Raw genomic sequence first — 11,943 nt, 5'->3', positions numbered from 1 at the left:
ACTTTGAAAGAGAGGGAGAGAGAAGGAGGGGCAGAATGAGAGGGAGAGAGAGAATCCCAAGCAGGGTCCGTGCTGTCTGCACAGAGCCCAACAGAGGCCTTGATCTCACAAACCATGAGATCATGACCGGAAACGAAATCAAGAGTTGGGTGCTTAACTGACTGAACCACCCAGGTGCCCCCTAGCCGTGTTTTTCATGGAACACGAGTTTTACTTGCAAGAACACTGATAGACAAACTATAACTATTCAGACTTGGGTATTTGGTAGACATTTCTCAAAAATGAATGAAGTGGGCCTTTCATTTCATACAGAACAACTGATAGTATGCATGGCTAATGATAAAATTCAAGCTTTCAAATGGAAGTTGGAATTTTGAAAAATGTGTGTCTGCTGGCATGAGCTTGACAGCTTCCCAATATATAGAGACTTTTCTAATGAGGTAGGTGAAAATACGATTATTTTGATATTGTGTAATGAAATGTGTCAATTATTGGAAAATCTGCATAACTCAGTGAACCAACATTTGCCAAATGACCAATGCATGATGGGACAAAACCTTGCATGAGTAAAAGATCTATTCAAAGTGCTCAACAGACCAATGAATTTTAATGCACTATGTGTTGGAGGAAGTTATTAAGAGGATGTGACTGCTGATTAACCTGCAAGATGGACCCAGGTAACTGGAGACTTCTTATCCTTTCCCCTGTCCCTGAAACATATGTTCTGCCTACTGTTTCCACACTAGAAGCCACTTCAGGGACACAGCTTTGAGAAAGTAAGGTGTTATTGAGACCATCTCAACTGTATAAATGACTGAACCCTGCTTGTTCAGGCCTCTACATAAACTTAAGATTCTGGCAGCAAGTATGGAGATTTACTCATTTTGTAGCCACTCCAGACAAGCCAAGTATATAAGTTCCCTTGCTTATGAAAATTGTCACTGCCCAATCTGAAATGGTCTGCCTTTTTCTTTTCTCTCTCCTTGCCCTCCATGTATGGGGGCCAGTTTCAAATTTTAACCCCAGGAACTTTGAGGTTGCAAATCAACACTAGGGTAGAAAAAGTTTATTGATGTGGTTTCAGATTCCACATTAGAACTAGCGTTTAGGAAACTACTACTTGTTGATTTTGAGGGCAGTATTAAAGGAATATCCACAATTATGTCCTGTTTTTTTCAATTACATGTGTGTGATACCAAATTAATTCATATAATTTGACTGAAAGTACATATCGCAACAGATTGGGTGCAGGAGCAGATATGAGAATCCAAGTGTTTTTTTTTTCCAAGTGTTTATTTTTTAAGTCAGACAGTGAAAAGATTGGCAAAAATGTAAAACAATGCTCTTCTTCTCATGATTTTATTTGAGGAAATATAGTTATTTTTTGTAACATATGCTATTTATGTCAACACATAAGAGCCTTATTGTTGAATTAATACATAATGAATTAATACATAAATATTGGAAAATGTATGTTTCAATTTCTTACATGGTAAATATGGGGAGAAATAATCCACATAAACAAAAGTTCTTTGGGATCCTCAATAATTTTTCCAGCTTTATTAAGGTATAATTGACAATTATAACTTGTATATATCAAAGATGTACATCAGTAGGTTTTGATATACATAGTGATGTGATTATCACAATCAAGATAATTAACATATCCATCACTCACAGTTACCATTTTTGTTTGTTTTCTTGTGAGAACACTTAAGACTTAATCTCTTAGCAAGCGTCAAGTATACAATATTATTAATTATAGTCACTTGGTTTTACACTAAACACCCAGGACTATTCATCTTATAACTGAAAGTTTGTACCCTTTGACCAACATCCCCCCATTTTCCTCACCTCCAGCCCTGGTAACCATCATTCTAGTGTCTGTACTATGAGTTGACTTTTTTAGATTCCACATGCAAATCTCCACATGAGATCTCCACATGAGATCCTACAATATTTGTCTTTTTCTGTCTGGCTTATTTCACTTAGCATAATGTCCTCCAGATTCATCCATGTCATTGCAAATGGCAGGATTTCCTTCTTTTTTATGGCTGAGTAATATCCCATCATCTTGTCCTTGTGTGCAGAGCTGAGCAACCATGGTGCCCCAAGTGTGGTTGCTGATGATGTTTCTCATCGAGGGCAGTGTGGCTGGGGGCACTGTCTACCTGGTGTATGACCAGGAGCTGCTGGGGCCTAGCGACAAGAGCCAGACTGTCCCTCGGAAGTCTGAGGAGGTAGTTCCCCCAGTCATAGACTAGTTAGCCACTGTGTGTGTGAGCAGACCAGTCTGAAGATACCCCAATTCCCAGCACCCCCAAAGTTTAACTTTCACATCCACAGGTCCTGGAATTCAGGCATCATAATGGTGATGTCGGCTCTCTCAGTGGCTCCCTCCAAGGAGAGCTGGGAGTACCTAAGGAGCAAACTAAGTAGCCTGTCAGAGGAGACCACCTGCCCCAGTCAGGAACAGGGGCAGGGGCACCAGAGACCTGGAGACTCCAGACTGGGACTGGGACCCCACTCCAAGGGCAGCTCCCAGCTCTGCCAGCCCAATAAAGGACTTTATGAAATGTGAAATATATTAACATTTATATATCTCCATCATCTTTTATCCATTCATCTGAGAGTTTCTCAGTGGTTTTAAGTGTAAAGGTCTCCCTGAGACTAAAGAGTTCAAAAAGCCCTGCCTTAATTTTATTTCCTCAGAATGTGGTGTCCAACACCTAGTCAGAATCGTTCCTAAGAAGATTAAGGCATGAGTTCTCAAACTGCTTTTTCTCAAGAACGCTTTATAGTTTTAAAATTAATGTGGGGCAGGAGATGACTCTTTGTTTCTTGAACTTTGAAATTTTTGCCTGCTCTGGAAAAATATAGCTCCTGATTTATCTGTACCTCATGCCAGCATAATGTTAACTTGTCCAGCTCTGAGCACAAAAGCAAAGAAGGGAGCATTTTCCTCTTGAGCACCCAGAGACAAAGCACAGATTCCTGTCTCACATGAAGGGAACTATACTGCCTCCCAAACAAGGGTCTGTTCCAAACACTTACTCACATTTCAGTGAGTCAGAAGGAAACAGACAGATATTCATCTCCCTGAAACCTGGCTGACTTCCTGCAAGAAGTCTGTGAGGAGAGTCAAGGTTGGGGGTCAGGGTTAGTGAGCAGCCACCTAAGAGCTCTCAGGTGATATCTGGAGTCTTAGTAAGCAGGTGAGGACTATAGACAGGTCAGGAAAAAAAAAAATGCCTTCGAGTGTTTGTCAGGATTAGTCAGTAGAATTAGTAAGTGACAGATGAGAAAACAGGAAACAACCAGGGGCTATACATTTTGAATTCAAAGTATTGGGTTTATAGTCATGATGATAAACAGGAGCAGCTGACGAATAACGATTTACTACTTTAAAAATTCAAGATTCCAGCCTCAGCTATAAAGGGGAGCATTTGATTTTTACCAATTAAGTCCTTCCACCCTGAACCACTTTACTTCTTTTTTTAATGTTTATTTACTTATATGGCGGGGGGGGGGGGGAGGAGCAGAAAGAGAGAGGTGGGGAGAGAAAAAGAGTATCCCAAGCAGACTCCACCAAGCAGTCAGCACAGAGCCGGATGTGGGGCTGGAACCACCAATTGTGAGATCTGGACCTGAGCCAAAACCAAGAGGTGGACACTTCAAGGGACTGAGACACCCAGGCGTCCCCCACTTTACTTCTGAGTGGCAATATCCCAAGCATCACACAGTGCTCATACTACCTGCTTCACAGAGATTTGGAATGGCGATAATAATAATGATTAGACTAGTAATTCTTTAATTGTAATTTATTAAAACACTTGACTATTTCACAAAAGAAGTCCCTGGAAGAATTCTGGTTTCAGTAATGTGCTGGGGATTTGTGAGTGAACTTTCGAAGGAAAAACCAGATTTAAAGAAAGTGAATATCCTATTTCTTAGGTTGGCAAGTAAAAATCTCAGATAGGGTTATAGAATGTCCTTTTTCCAGATCTGAGACTAAAGTAATGGAAGGAAGTGGTCACAGTGTAATACAGACAAAGAGGAAGAGTCACAATTTCATATATGGGTTCTCACTCGTCTCTGTGTCTTTTAGTAAATCGCTTAAACTCAGTAATCACATCAGCTGCTTATTATCTTGGGGGAGAGGAATGAATGAGAACTCCACACACACACACACACACACACACACACACACACACACACACACACACGGTGCTCTTGCGACAGGTCTTGCTTAAATATACCTCGGATAATCATCACTTGTGTGCAGATCTTCTTTCCTGTCGAGTTAGTTTCTAACCTGGTCATTCTGCACTTATTTTTGTCCGTTTCTCCACCCACTTGAGAAAAGCACAGAATGCCACGCACCGCGCCACCCCTAAAAGCGTGGCTTCGGGCTCGCGGCTGCCCTTGCTCCCCACCTCTGCACCTCTGGAGCTCCCCAGGCTCCAGGAGCCTGGAGCCACGAAGGGCTGCAGAAGCAGCAAGGTTCTCCGGGTGGGAGACCGGGGGTCTCCTGCGGGGCGGGCTGCAGGCCATCAGGGGGCGGCGTAGTTTCAGGCCGGCTCCCGCCCGTCGGGTGTGCCCCGCCAGTCCAGTGCAGGGCAGGAAAGGGGCCAGGCGCCCGGATCCCAGCCCCGCAGCTTCGGCGGTCCCAGGACCTGGACCTCTCAGGGCAGTTAAGGTGCGGTTTCCGAGGGTGTGGTGCAACGCAGGTGCCCCGCGGGGCTGCAGGGCCTGGGCTCGGCGGGGCGGGGCCGGGGCAGATCCGGTGTTAGCCTGGCCGAGGGGCGGGGCGGGGCGGGCCTTGGCGCCCCAGGAGCTGCCAGGCAACTTTTCTCCGTCCTCACCCCGGCGGGGGAGAAAAGCTCTCGGGACGGCCTCTGAAGAGTCCGGGTTCTGGAGTCCCTCTGCAAACCGAGAGCAGCAGCTACCGTCCCCGGGCAGGCTCAGGATGCGGCCAGGATGGACAGGGGGCGCGCCGTTGCTGGTGTTAGTGCTCAGTCAAGGTAAGCGGGGAGTTCGCTCTCCATCAGCTGCTGGAGGGACCTGCGCGGGGCCTGGGCGCAGAAGGGAGGAGTTTGCGGGATGTGGGGCGCAGGCAGCGCGCCTCTCTGCTGGATTCCACGTGGACCCCGGCTCCCAGCCATCCGGAGCTGTGTAGAGAAAGACTCCCCATTCCCTCTCTCCCCCGCCTGGTGTCCCCATAAAGCCTGACTCACCCTGTCTGTGAAGCACCCTTCAAAGTCAGCTCACTGCGCGCTTTGGTTTTAGAGCCACGCGCACGCACACATAGGCACAGGGGCAGTGGAGACTAAGGGGTGTCCTGAAGGTCGAGAGTCCCGCAGCGTGGTTTAGACTGCCCGTGCCGCCCAGCATCCGCACCCGAGCGTTCTTAGGGTCCCAGGAATCCGGTTCTGGAAAGCAGCACGCACCACCCCAGCGCGATGCCTGCTGGCTTTGCAGGAGTCTGGGAGCCCCAAATGCTTGTTTTTCAGCCCAAGGGTGTGAAGTATGCTCCCATTTCTTCAGGCCGCAGCACTGACGTTTCTTCCCTTAGGGGACGTGGAGAAACCAAGCGCCTCTTAAATGCTTGGCAGATGGGAATTCTTCCTTCCCTTCTGCCTTCCTCCAATTGTTGTAACGTTTCTGTTCAACTTAATGTAAACTTAGGCCAGGAAAAGTTCTTTTTACTTTCTTGATCTCAGCTGCTGCCAACAAGAGAATTAACCGAGGCCATAGCTCCAGCTGCAGGGCGGTGAGAGTGGGACCCACCCATCACCTGACTCCTTTTGCACAAAGTTGTGTGACCATCATCCTTCACGTGTACCTCCTCCAGATCTTTCCAGAGCCTGGTGTGTGCTTAGATCGGAACTTTAGTTTACTGGTGGGAGGAGGGGGGAGTCGCATTTAAATTTTGTAGTTTGAGGGGGATCTGAGTGGCTCAGTCGGTTAAGCGGCTGACTTCGGCCCAGGTCATGATCTTGCGGGTTGGTGAGGTTGAGCCCCACGTAGGGCTCTGTGCTGACAGCTCAGAGCCAGGAGCCTGCTTCAGATTCCGTGTCTCCCTCTCTGCCCCTGCCCTACTTGTGAGAGAGCTCTCTCTCAAATATAAAAATAAGCATTAAAAAAATTTTTTTAATTTAAATTTTGTAGTTTGAACAGCTATCAAAAGAAGTGTTTTTACAAAGAATATAAGTATTTCCTAAAATATACACAAATATTTCTTATCCTCCATTGAGGCATTTAGCCATGCTATTTGTTACTCTGGAAGAAACGTAATCTAGATAACCCTGTAGCATTTACTTCCAGTCAAAGATAACAGAGAAATAGCACCACCATCCGTACCCCCAGCACAGACTATGCATTATTAGGTTTTCCGTCTAACTCTGTGTCTGGTGCTTCACAGATATTCTGTGCTGGGCCCCTAAGAGTGTTTTGGGGGGCCATCAACCTTAATCTGGGGGGTTGGGATAAAGTTGGAGTCACATTGAAATCAGTCCCTGGAACACCACAACCTTCCCAAGAACTAATAGACATTTAAATCCAAGCTTTTCATCTTTCTTTAATTACCCATTATTAATAGAAGCTATGGAAACATAACATCATTTTCTTATCTTTGAAGTGTTGAGGCTTGTTTTTTAAAGAGCAGTGAGAAATACTTTAGTGGAATGTATTGCTGCAAGGCATGAAGTCAGGTATAGAGATTCTTAACCTGGAGTTAGTTAATAAGGACAAATCAGTGCAAGCAAGCAAAGGTGATTTAAAATGACGTCTGTACAAATATTTTTTTACATTTATTCCTTCCTCCTGTTTCAGTTACTTGCATACTCAAGAACTAAGTTTTCTCTTAATTCAAGGTACTCATAATAAAGCTTTGTCATTTGTGATATTAATCCAGGTTCCTAGGGAAGCAACGTGATTTGCTGATACCACGAATATCCAAGATTAACATGAATAATTGAATGTCTGGGTCAGTGATAGCTGAAATTTTTTATGGCATTACTCTGTGTAAAATTTTTGAATAGTCATCATTACTACACACACACATATGGTTGTTTATAAATTATATACCCGTACAATTGTGTAATATAAATACATATCAAAAATGAAAATGTAACAAGCATATGTGTGTGTGTTTATACATCTTACCTCCTCTCCAGTATACATGCCAACCAGTGTAGAAACTTAAAACCCTCAAATCTCATTTTAACACTTAGAGTCAAATACACTTTCTGTAAACCTTCTCATGGGTATTTAAGAAAAAGCAGTGCTCAGGGTTCAGTTTCATATTTATCACCTCGCATTGATCACCCCTTGGTTTAAGTGCCTGCAGTCATTGAAATCGTAACCGGCAAGCAAAGGATGGAAAAGAAAGACTGTAAGGGGCCCAGATAATTCATAGTCTAAATAATAGGTCCACAGAGGAAAAGAAAATGTAATTTTAAAATGCACGATGGCACTTACATCCTCGTGTGCTGCCAGGCCATGGATAATCCTCATCTTTTCTCCCTGTGTCTGGCGCCCTGCCCCGGAGTCACTGCCTCTTTAATGAGTACCTTCAAATCCTTTCTCTAATTCCCTTCAAGCTGTAAATACTCTAATTTCTTTCAGAATAAGTAAATCCTTCCTTTAATATGTATTTTGGCAGCTCTGTCCTCCTGAGACACCCTTGAGACACCCTCTACCTCTGTCTTCTAGTCTCCCTATTTTCCTATTTTCCAGGTGGTTCTTCCTCACTCTCTTTCACAGGCTCCTCTGTTTAGCCCAGTCCTTGGTGTTTAGAGTTCCATCCTGGGTCCTTGTCTTCATTCCACCTGTTCTCTCTGGGCTAGTTCCCCCACTCAAGTCAGGATCTCCAGCCAGACTCTTCTCCTGGTTCCAGATCGGGATTTCCATCTGCTACCAAATATCTCCACCTAGACGTCCCGTAAGCATGTCCTCAATGCATCCTCAACTGAAGTCAACCCCTGCCCTCCAGAATTCTCTGCTGTATCGTCTCCTATCGTGTAATGGCAACATAATCATGCAAACGCTAAACCCGGGGATCTTTTCCCGTGTTTCAGGCTGACAGCCCATCTCCAAGTTCTGTCTTTCCTCCCCACCTCCTATAACTTCTGCCACCACCCTTGCTTTCTTTGTGTCTAGACAACTATAAAGTGTTTTTTCTGTTTTTTGCTCTCATCCTTCTGGTCCATTCTTCTCATTGTCACTAGTGTTATCTTTCTAAACACTCATCTGTATCCAGTCAACCCCTTGCTTCAAACTTTTGGTGGCTCCCCATCTCATGAAGGGTGAAGTCCAGATTCAGGCTTTTCTCTGCTACACTCCTCCTGCACAGACTCAAACACGGGTACATGTACTGCACATAGGCCCATACATGATACACACACCCCAAAGCCACATACATACACCTGTACACATCCTTCTGTGTTCTGACTGCACTTGATCAGACCATATTTAGTGCTATTTTCCAGACTATTCCCTTTGCCTTCACTGCCTTCATGCTTTTTCCCTTCTCCCCTTATCCCTTTGTAATTTACCACTGTCCTGTGTTAGAAGAGACAAAGCCAAGCAAAATTATAAAGTAGGGAAGTTTTTATTTTATAACGAAAAGAGGAGTCTGAGGTAACCTCTAATTTCTGGAACCAACCCTAAACCACCTCTTCCCCCTTATGCTCAGCACCTTCACAGCCTTAAACCATCCTCTGATAAAGTAACCTCCCACCCCATAGCTCTCCAGCTATACCTGCCCCACCCCGACTAAGCTTTGCTCTCAGAAGTCCTGGTTCACAAGCCACTGTTTGATTTAAATTCGTGCTTTGGGGCTCAGGATCAGAATTTAAAGACAATTATTCACACATTTCTGATATATAGACATATTTGGAAGCAATTGCTTAAATGTTAGCACTGTACCTCCTCTTTCCTGAGAAATTAAAATTCCAGTATTGCCTATATCACGTTGTTGTGAGATGAACACCAAGATAGGTACATTTCAACACCAAGAATCAGTGAATGCATCAGCTTGAATGAATTCCCTCTAAAGTAGGTGATGTCTGTTCCTGTCTTAATGTGTTAACAGCCTTGGGCCTATTAAAAGGCAGAAGCCTATTAATGTAAAGAGATGAGCTTCTAATAATGGAATTTTAGACATTCATAAAAATAAAGACACAAATCCAAGTCAATATGTCAAATAAAGAAGTTCAGGAAGAATGGGAAAAATATTTGGGACCAAAAATATCATCCTGATGTCATAAGAATGTTACCACTAGAGTCAAAAGTTTTAATCTGGACTATTAGCCTTGCTCAGCTTGGGGAGTTACTGAGGTAGGATGGTTTTTGTGTTTTTTTTTTTCTTTTGTTATGGTGACTGATTATTTACCTAGAAGAACACGTAGAAGAATGTCTCTCTAAAGAGAAAAAACTTAATACCTCAAATCCTGAGACAACAATAGATTCTGTATATGAAGGTGATTCCTGTGATGCCCCTTCAGATGACCTGTAGGTGCTTTGTTGATCTGGCCACAGTGAATTCCAGAAAAGTAGTATTTGAACATATTTTTAGGCAGCAACTTTTATGCAAGGAAACCTGCTAGGCCCAACTATAGGAAACTTGAAACATGGTCCAAAGAGTTTACAGGCTATTTGGAAACAAGTCCAACCATGAGGGAAGGACATTGTCTCAGGCCCTGGAAGCTACCTAACCAACTTCAGACCCTTCCATCCTCCTTTCTGACAGAAGTCCAATTATTGGGTTATCTCCTCCTCTGCACAGCTAGGAGGTCAAGGGGACCTTGAAGGGTGGTTGCCCTGAGCCATTCCTGGTCATCTCATACCTCTCTCTAATGTCTGATTTAGACATGGGCATGTAATTACAATGACATGTGGAAGGAAATCTGCTTGGGGACTTTTGGGAAAGAATTTTTCATTCTTAAGAGAGACGTTGGTTAAGAAATGTATTGCCAGGTCATGTGAAGCTTGCAACAGCTATAACTGTCCTACAACCATAATGTCAGCTAGCTTGAGGATAAAGCCGATACACTAGCCCTGTGGAGAGACAGAAAGCAGGTCCTTGATATTGTCTTTGAGTTTCTGAATTACTGAAATTTAGAGTCATTTACCTGTTTGTGCCTAAAAAAAAAAGTCTATGTGATTTAAAATGTGGTTATGTTGTTTTTGTTATGTTGTTTTGTAGTTTATGCTTATAACATACATATGTACCATAAGTTTCTATAGCGTAATAGTTACCATTTGGTCACATATAATTCATTGCTAAATGAGTGGTACAGAACTTAATGTTGAGTTCAGAGGATGGAGAAATGTCATCGTGATGCATATAAGTAGCAAACCTCCCCACAAGTCTTCACGAGGACAGGAAAGAATCTTTACTATTCGGATCCGCTGTGAAGGACTGCAGAAGCCAGAGTCCAGTTCTCCCCTTTTAAAATGGCTGTCAGTGATAATAATAGAGTAACATAACCAGGGAGAGGACCCAAGTCTCCAAGTTCCTGGGTCAGGTGTTTTAGATACTGGAATAGGAAAGGAGAAAGCCATTATATCCAGAACATACTGTTCAAGGTATTCACAGAGGGTGAAAGCTGAGAGGTTAACAGGCACCTGACCATAAATGACCTTGTAAATGGAAGTCAGGAGCATGGATTTTTGAGGACAATGGGAAGGTTTTGAAGGGCCTTAAGCAGGGGAGTGATATGATCGGATGGTTTCTTGAGTAGATCACTCCAGTGGCAGGGTGGATGGTGGATTGAAAGGAGGCCAGACTGAAGGCACTACCTTTCTTAGGAAAGAAATAGTTCTGGTCTTAGTTTTATTGGGAGATGATGGTGCTAAAACTCAGTAGCAGTAGGGAAGGATCACAGGGGATGCATTTGAAAGGTAGCAAGGGAGAATGGACAGGATTTGTGGTTGATTTATACAATGGCAACAAGTGAAGGAGAAGATAAGACGGAGGCCTAGGTTTTGGGTGTGGACAACTCAGTGAGGTGCTACTGACTGAGACAGGGAGGCAAGGAAAGAAGGCAACTTAGACAAGAAAGATAATCAGTTCACTGTGACACGTTGTTAGACACATTCAGGAGCACATGTCTAGTAGGTAGATAGTTATAGATAGAGCAGTGTTAGAAGCAGGAGAGAGGACAACAGGGGCTAGAGATTTAGGAGTCAGGGGCATCTAGAGAGTCACTGAAGACACAGCATTGATGAGTCAGGCAGAGACCAGAAGACAGAATTGTCCACAACCCAAGGGACTATCTGAGAGGGTCAGGTGAGGAAGAGGAGATGCCAGAGAGAGAAAAGAGCAGTGGGAGCAGTAAGTAGAAAGAATACTACAGTAAGTGGGGCACCACACAAATATTTTGAGAGGGAAGAGTTGGTCAGTAGGATCATATTCACAGAAGTCAAGCATGTTAGACAGCCTTGATGAGGACAGTCTCCATGGCATGAAAAAGCAGAAGCCAGAGCGGGGTAGGCTGAGGAGTAAGTAGACCATGAGGAAATGCAGACAGTGTCAGGAAGTTAGATAGTAAAAGAGAAGAGGGAGTGGCTGAGGGCCAGGAGGGGAGAGACTTCATAACAATTATTATAATGAGGTGTTTTGTGTTTGTGTTTGTTTTTTGTTTTTTGTTTTACTTCTATTGCTTATGGCATTGCATGGTCCACTTGTGCTTTTTGAGAAGTGCATTGAGGCATCTGTATGTGGCAAGAGTCCCTAACACAGGAGAGACTGGGGGAGAGGAGGAGCACTGATATTCATGGCAAAGGGGTCTCAGAGAAGGGGGGATGGAATGGGATGGCCACAACAGCAACAGCTCTGGCAACAGCTTGGGAGCCACAGATGACCATATAGGGAAGGCAGAGTAGGTTCTGGCATATGACATGGAGAGGATATGGGCTGATGAGACCAAGCTGAAA

The 11,943-nt window shown here is 44.0% G+C and overlaps 1 protein-coding gene and 1 pseudogene across 2 annotated transcripts in view; both read left to right on the top strand.

Annotated features, from left to right (window-relative positions):
• The first annotated feature begins 2,035 nt into the window (after positions 1-2,035).
• On the top strand, positions 2,036-2,581 carry LOC124510197 (MICOS complex subunit MIC13-like; annotated as a pseudogene).
• A 1,940-nt stretch (positions 2,582-4,521) lies between these two features.
• Positions 4,522-11,943, top strand: part of ITGA2 (integrin subunit alpha 2) — a 110,688-nt gene continuing 103,266 nt past the window's right edge. For both annotated transcript variants that reach the window (XM_047092718.1, XM_047092706.1), the window contains exon 1: positions 4,522-5,024. In XM_047092718.1, the coding sequence (XP_046948674.1) occupies positions 4,970-5,024 (55 nt within the window). In that variant the 5' untranslated portion in view covers positions 4,522-4,969. The remainder of the gene's footprint in view (positions 5,025-11,943) is intronic.

The sequence above is a fragment of the Lynx rufus genome, unplaced genomic scaffold (assembly GCF_022079265.1).
Source record: "Lynx rufus isolate CCGP_SWC_20201006 ecotype Redwood Valley unplaced genomic scaffold, mLynRuf1.p SCAF_1, whole genome shotgun sequence".
NCBI classification, from domain to species: Eukaryota; Metazoa; Chordata; class Mammalia; order Carnivora; family Felidae; genus Lynx; species Lynx rufus.
This window is presented reverse-complemented; position numbering and strand designations above follow the sequence as displayed.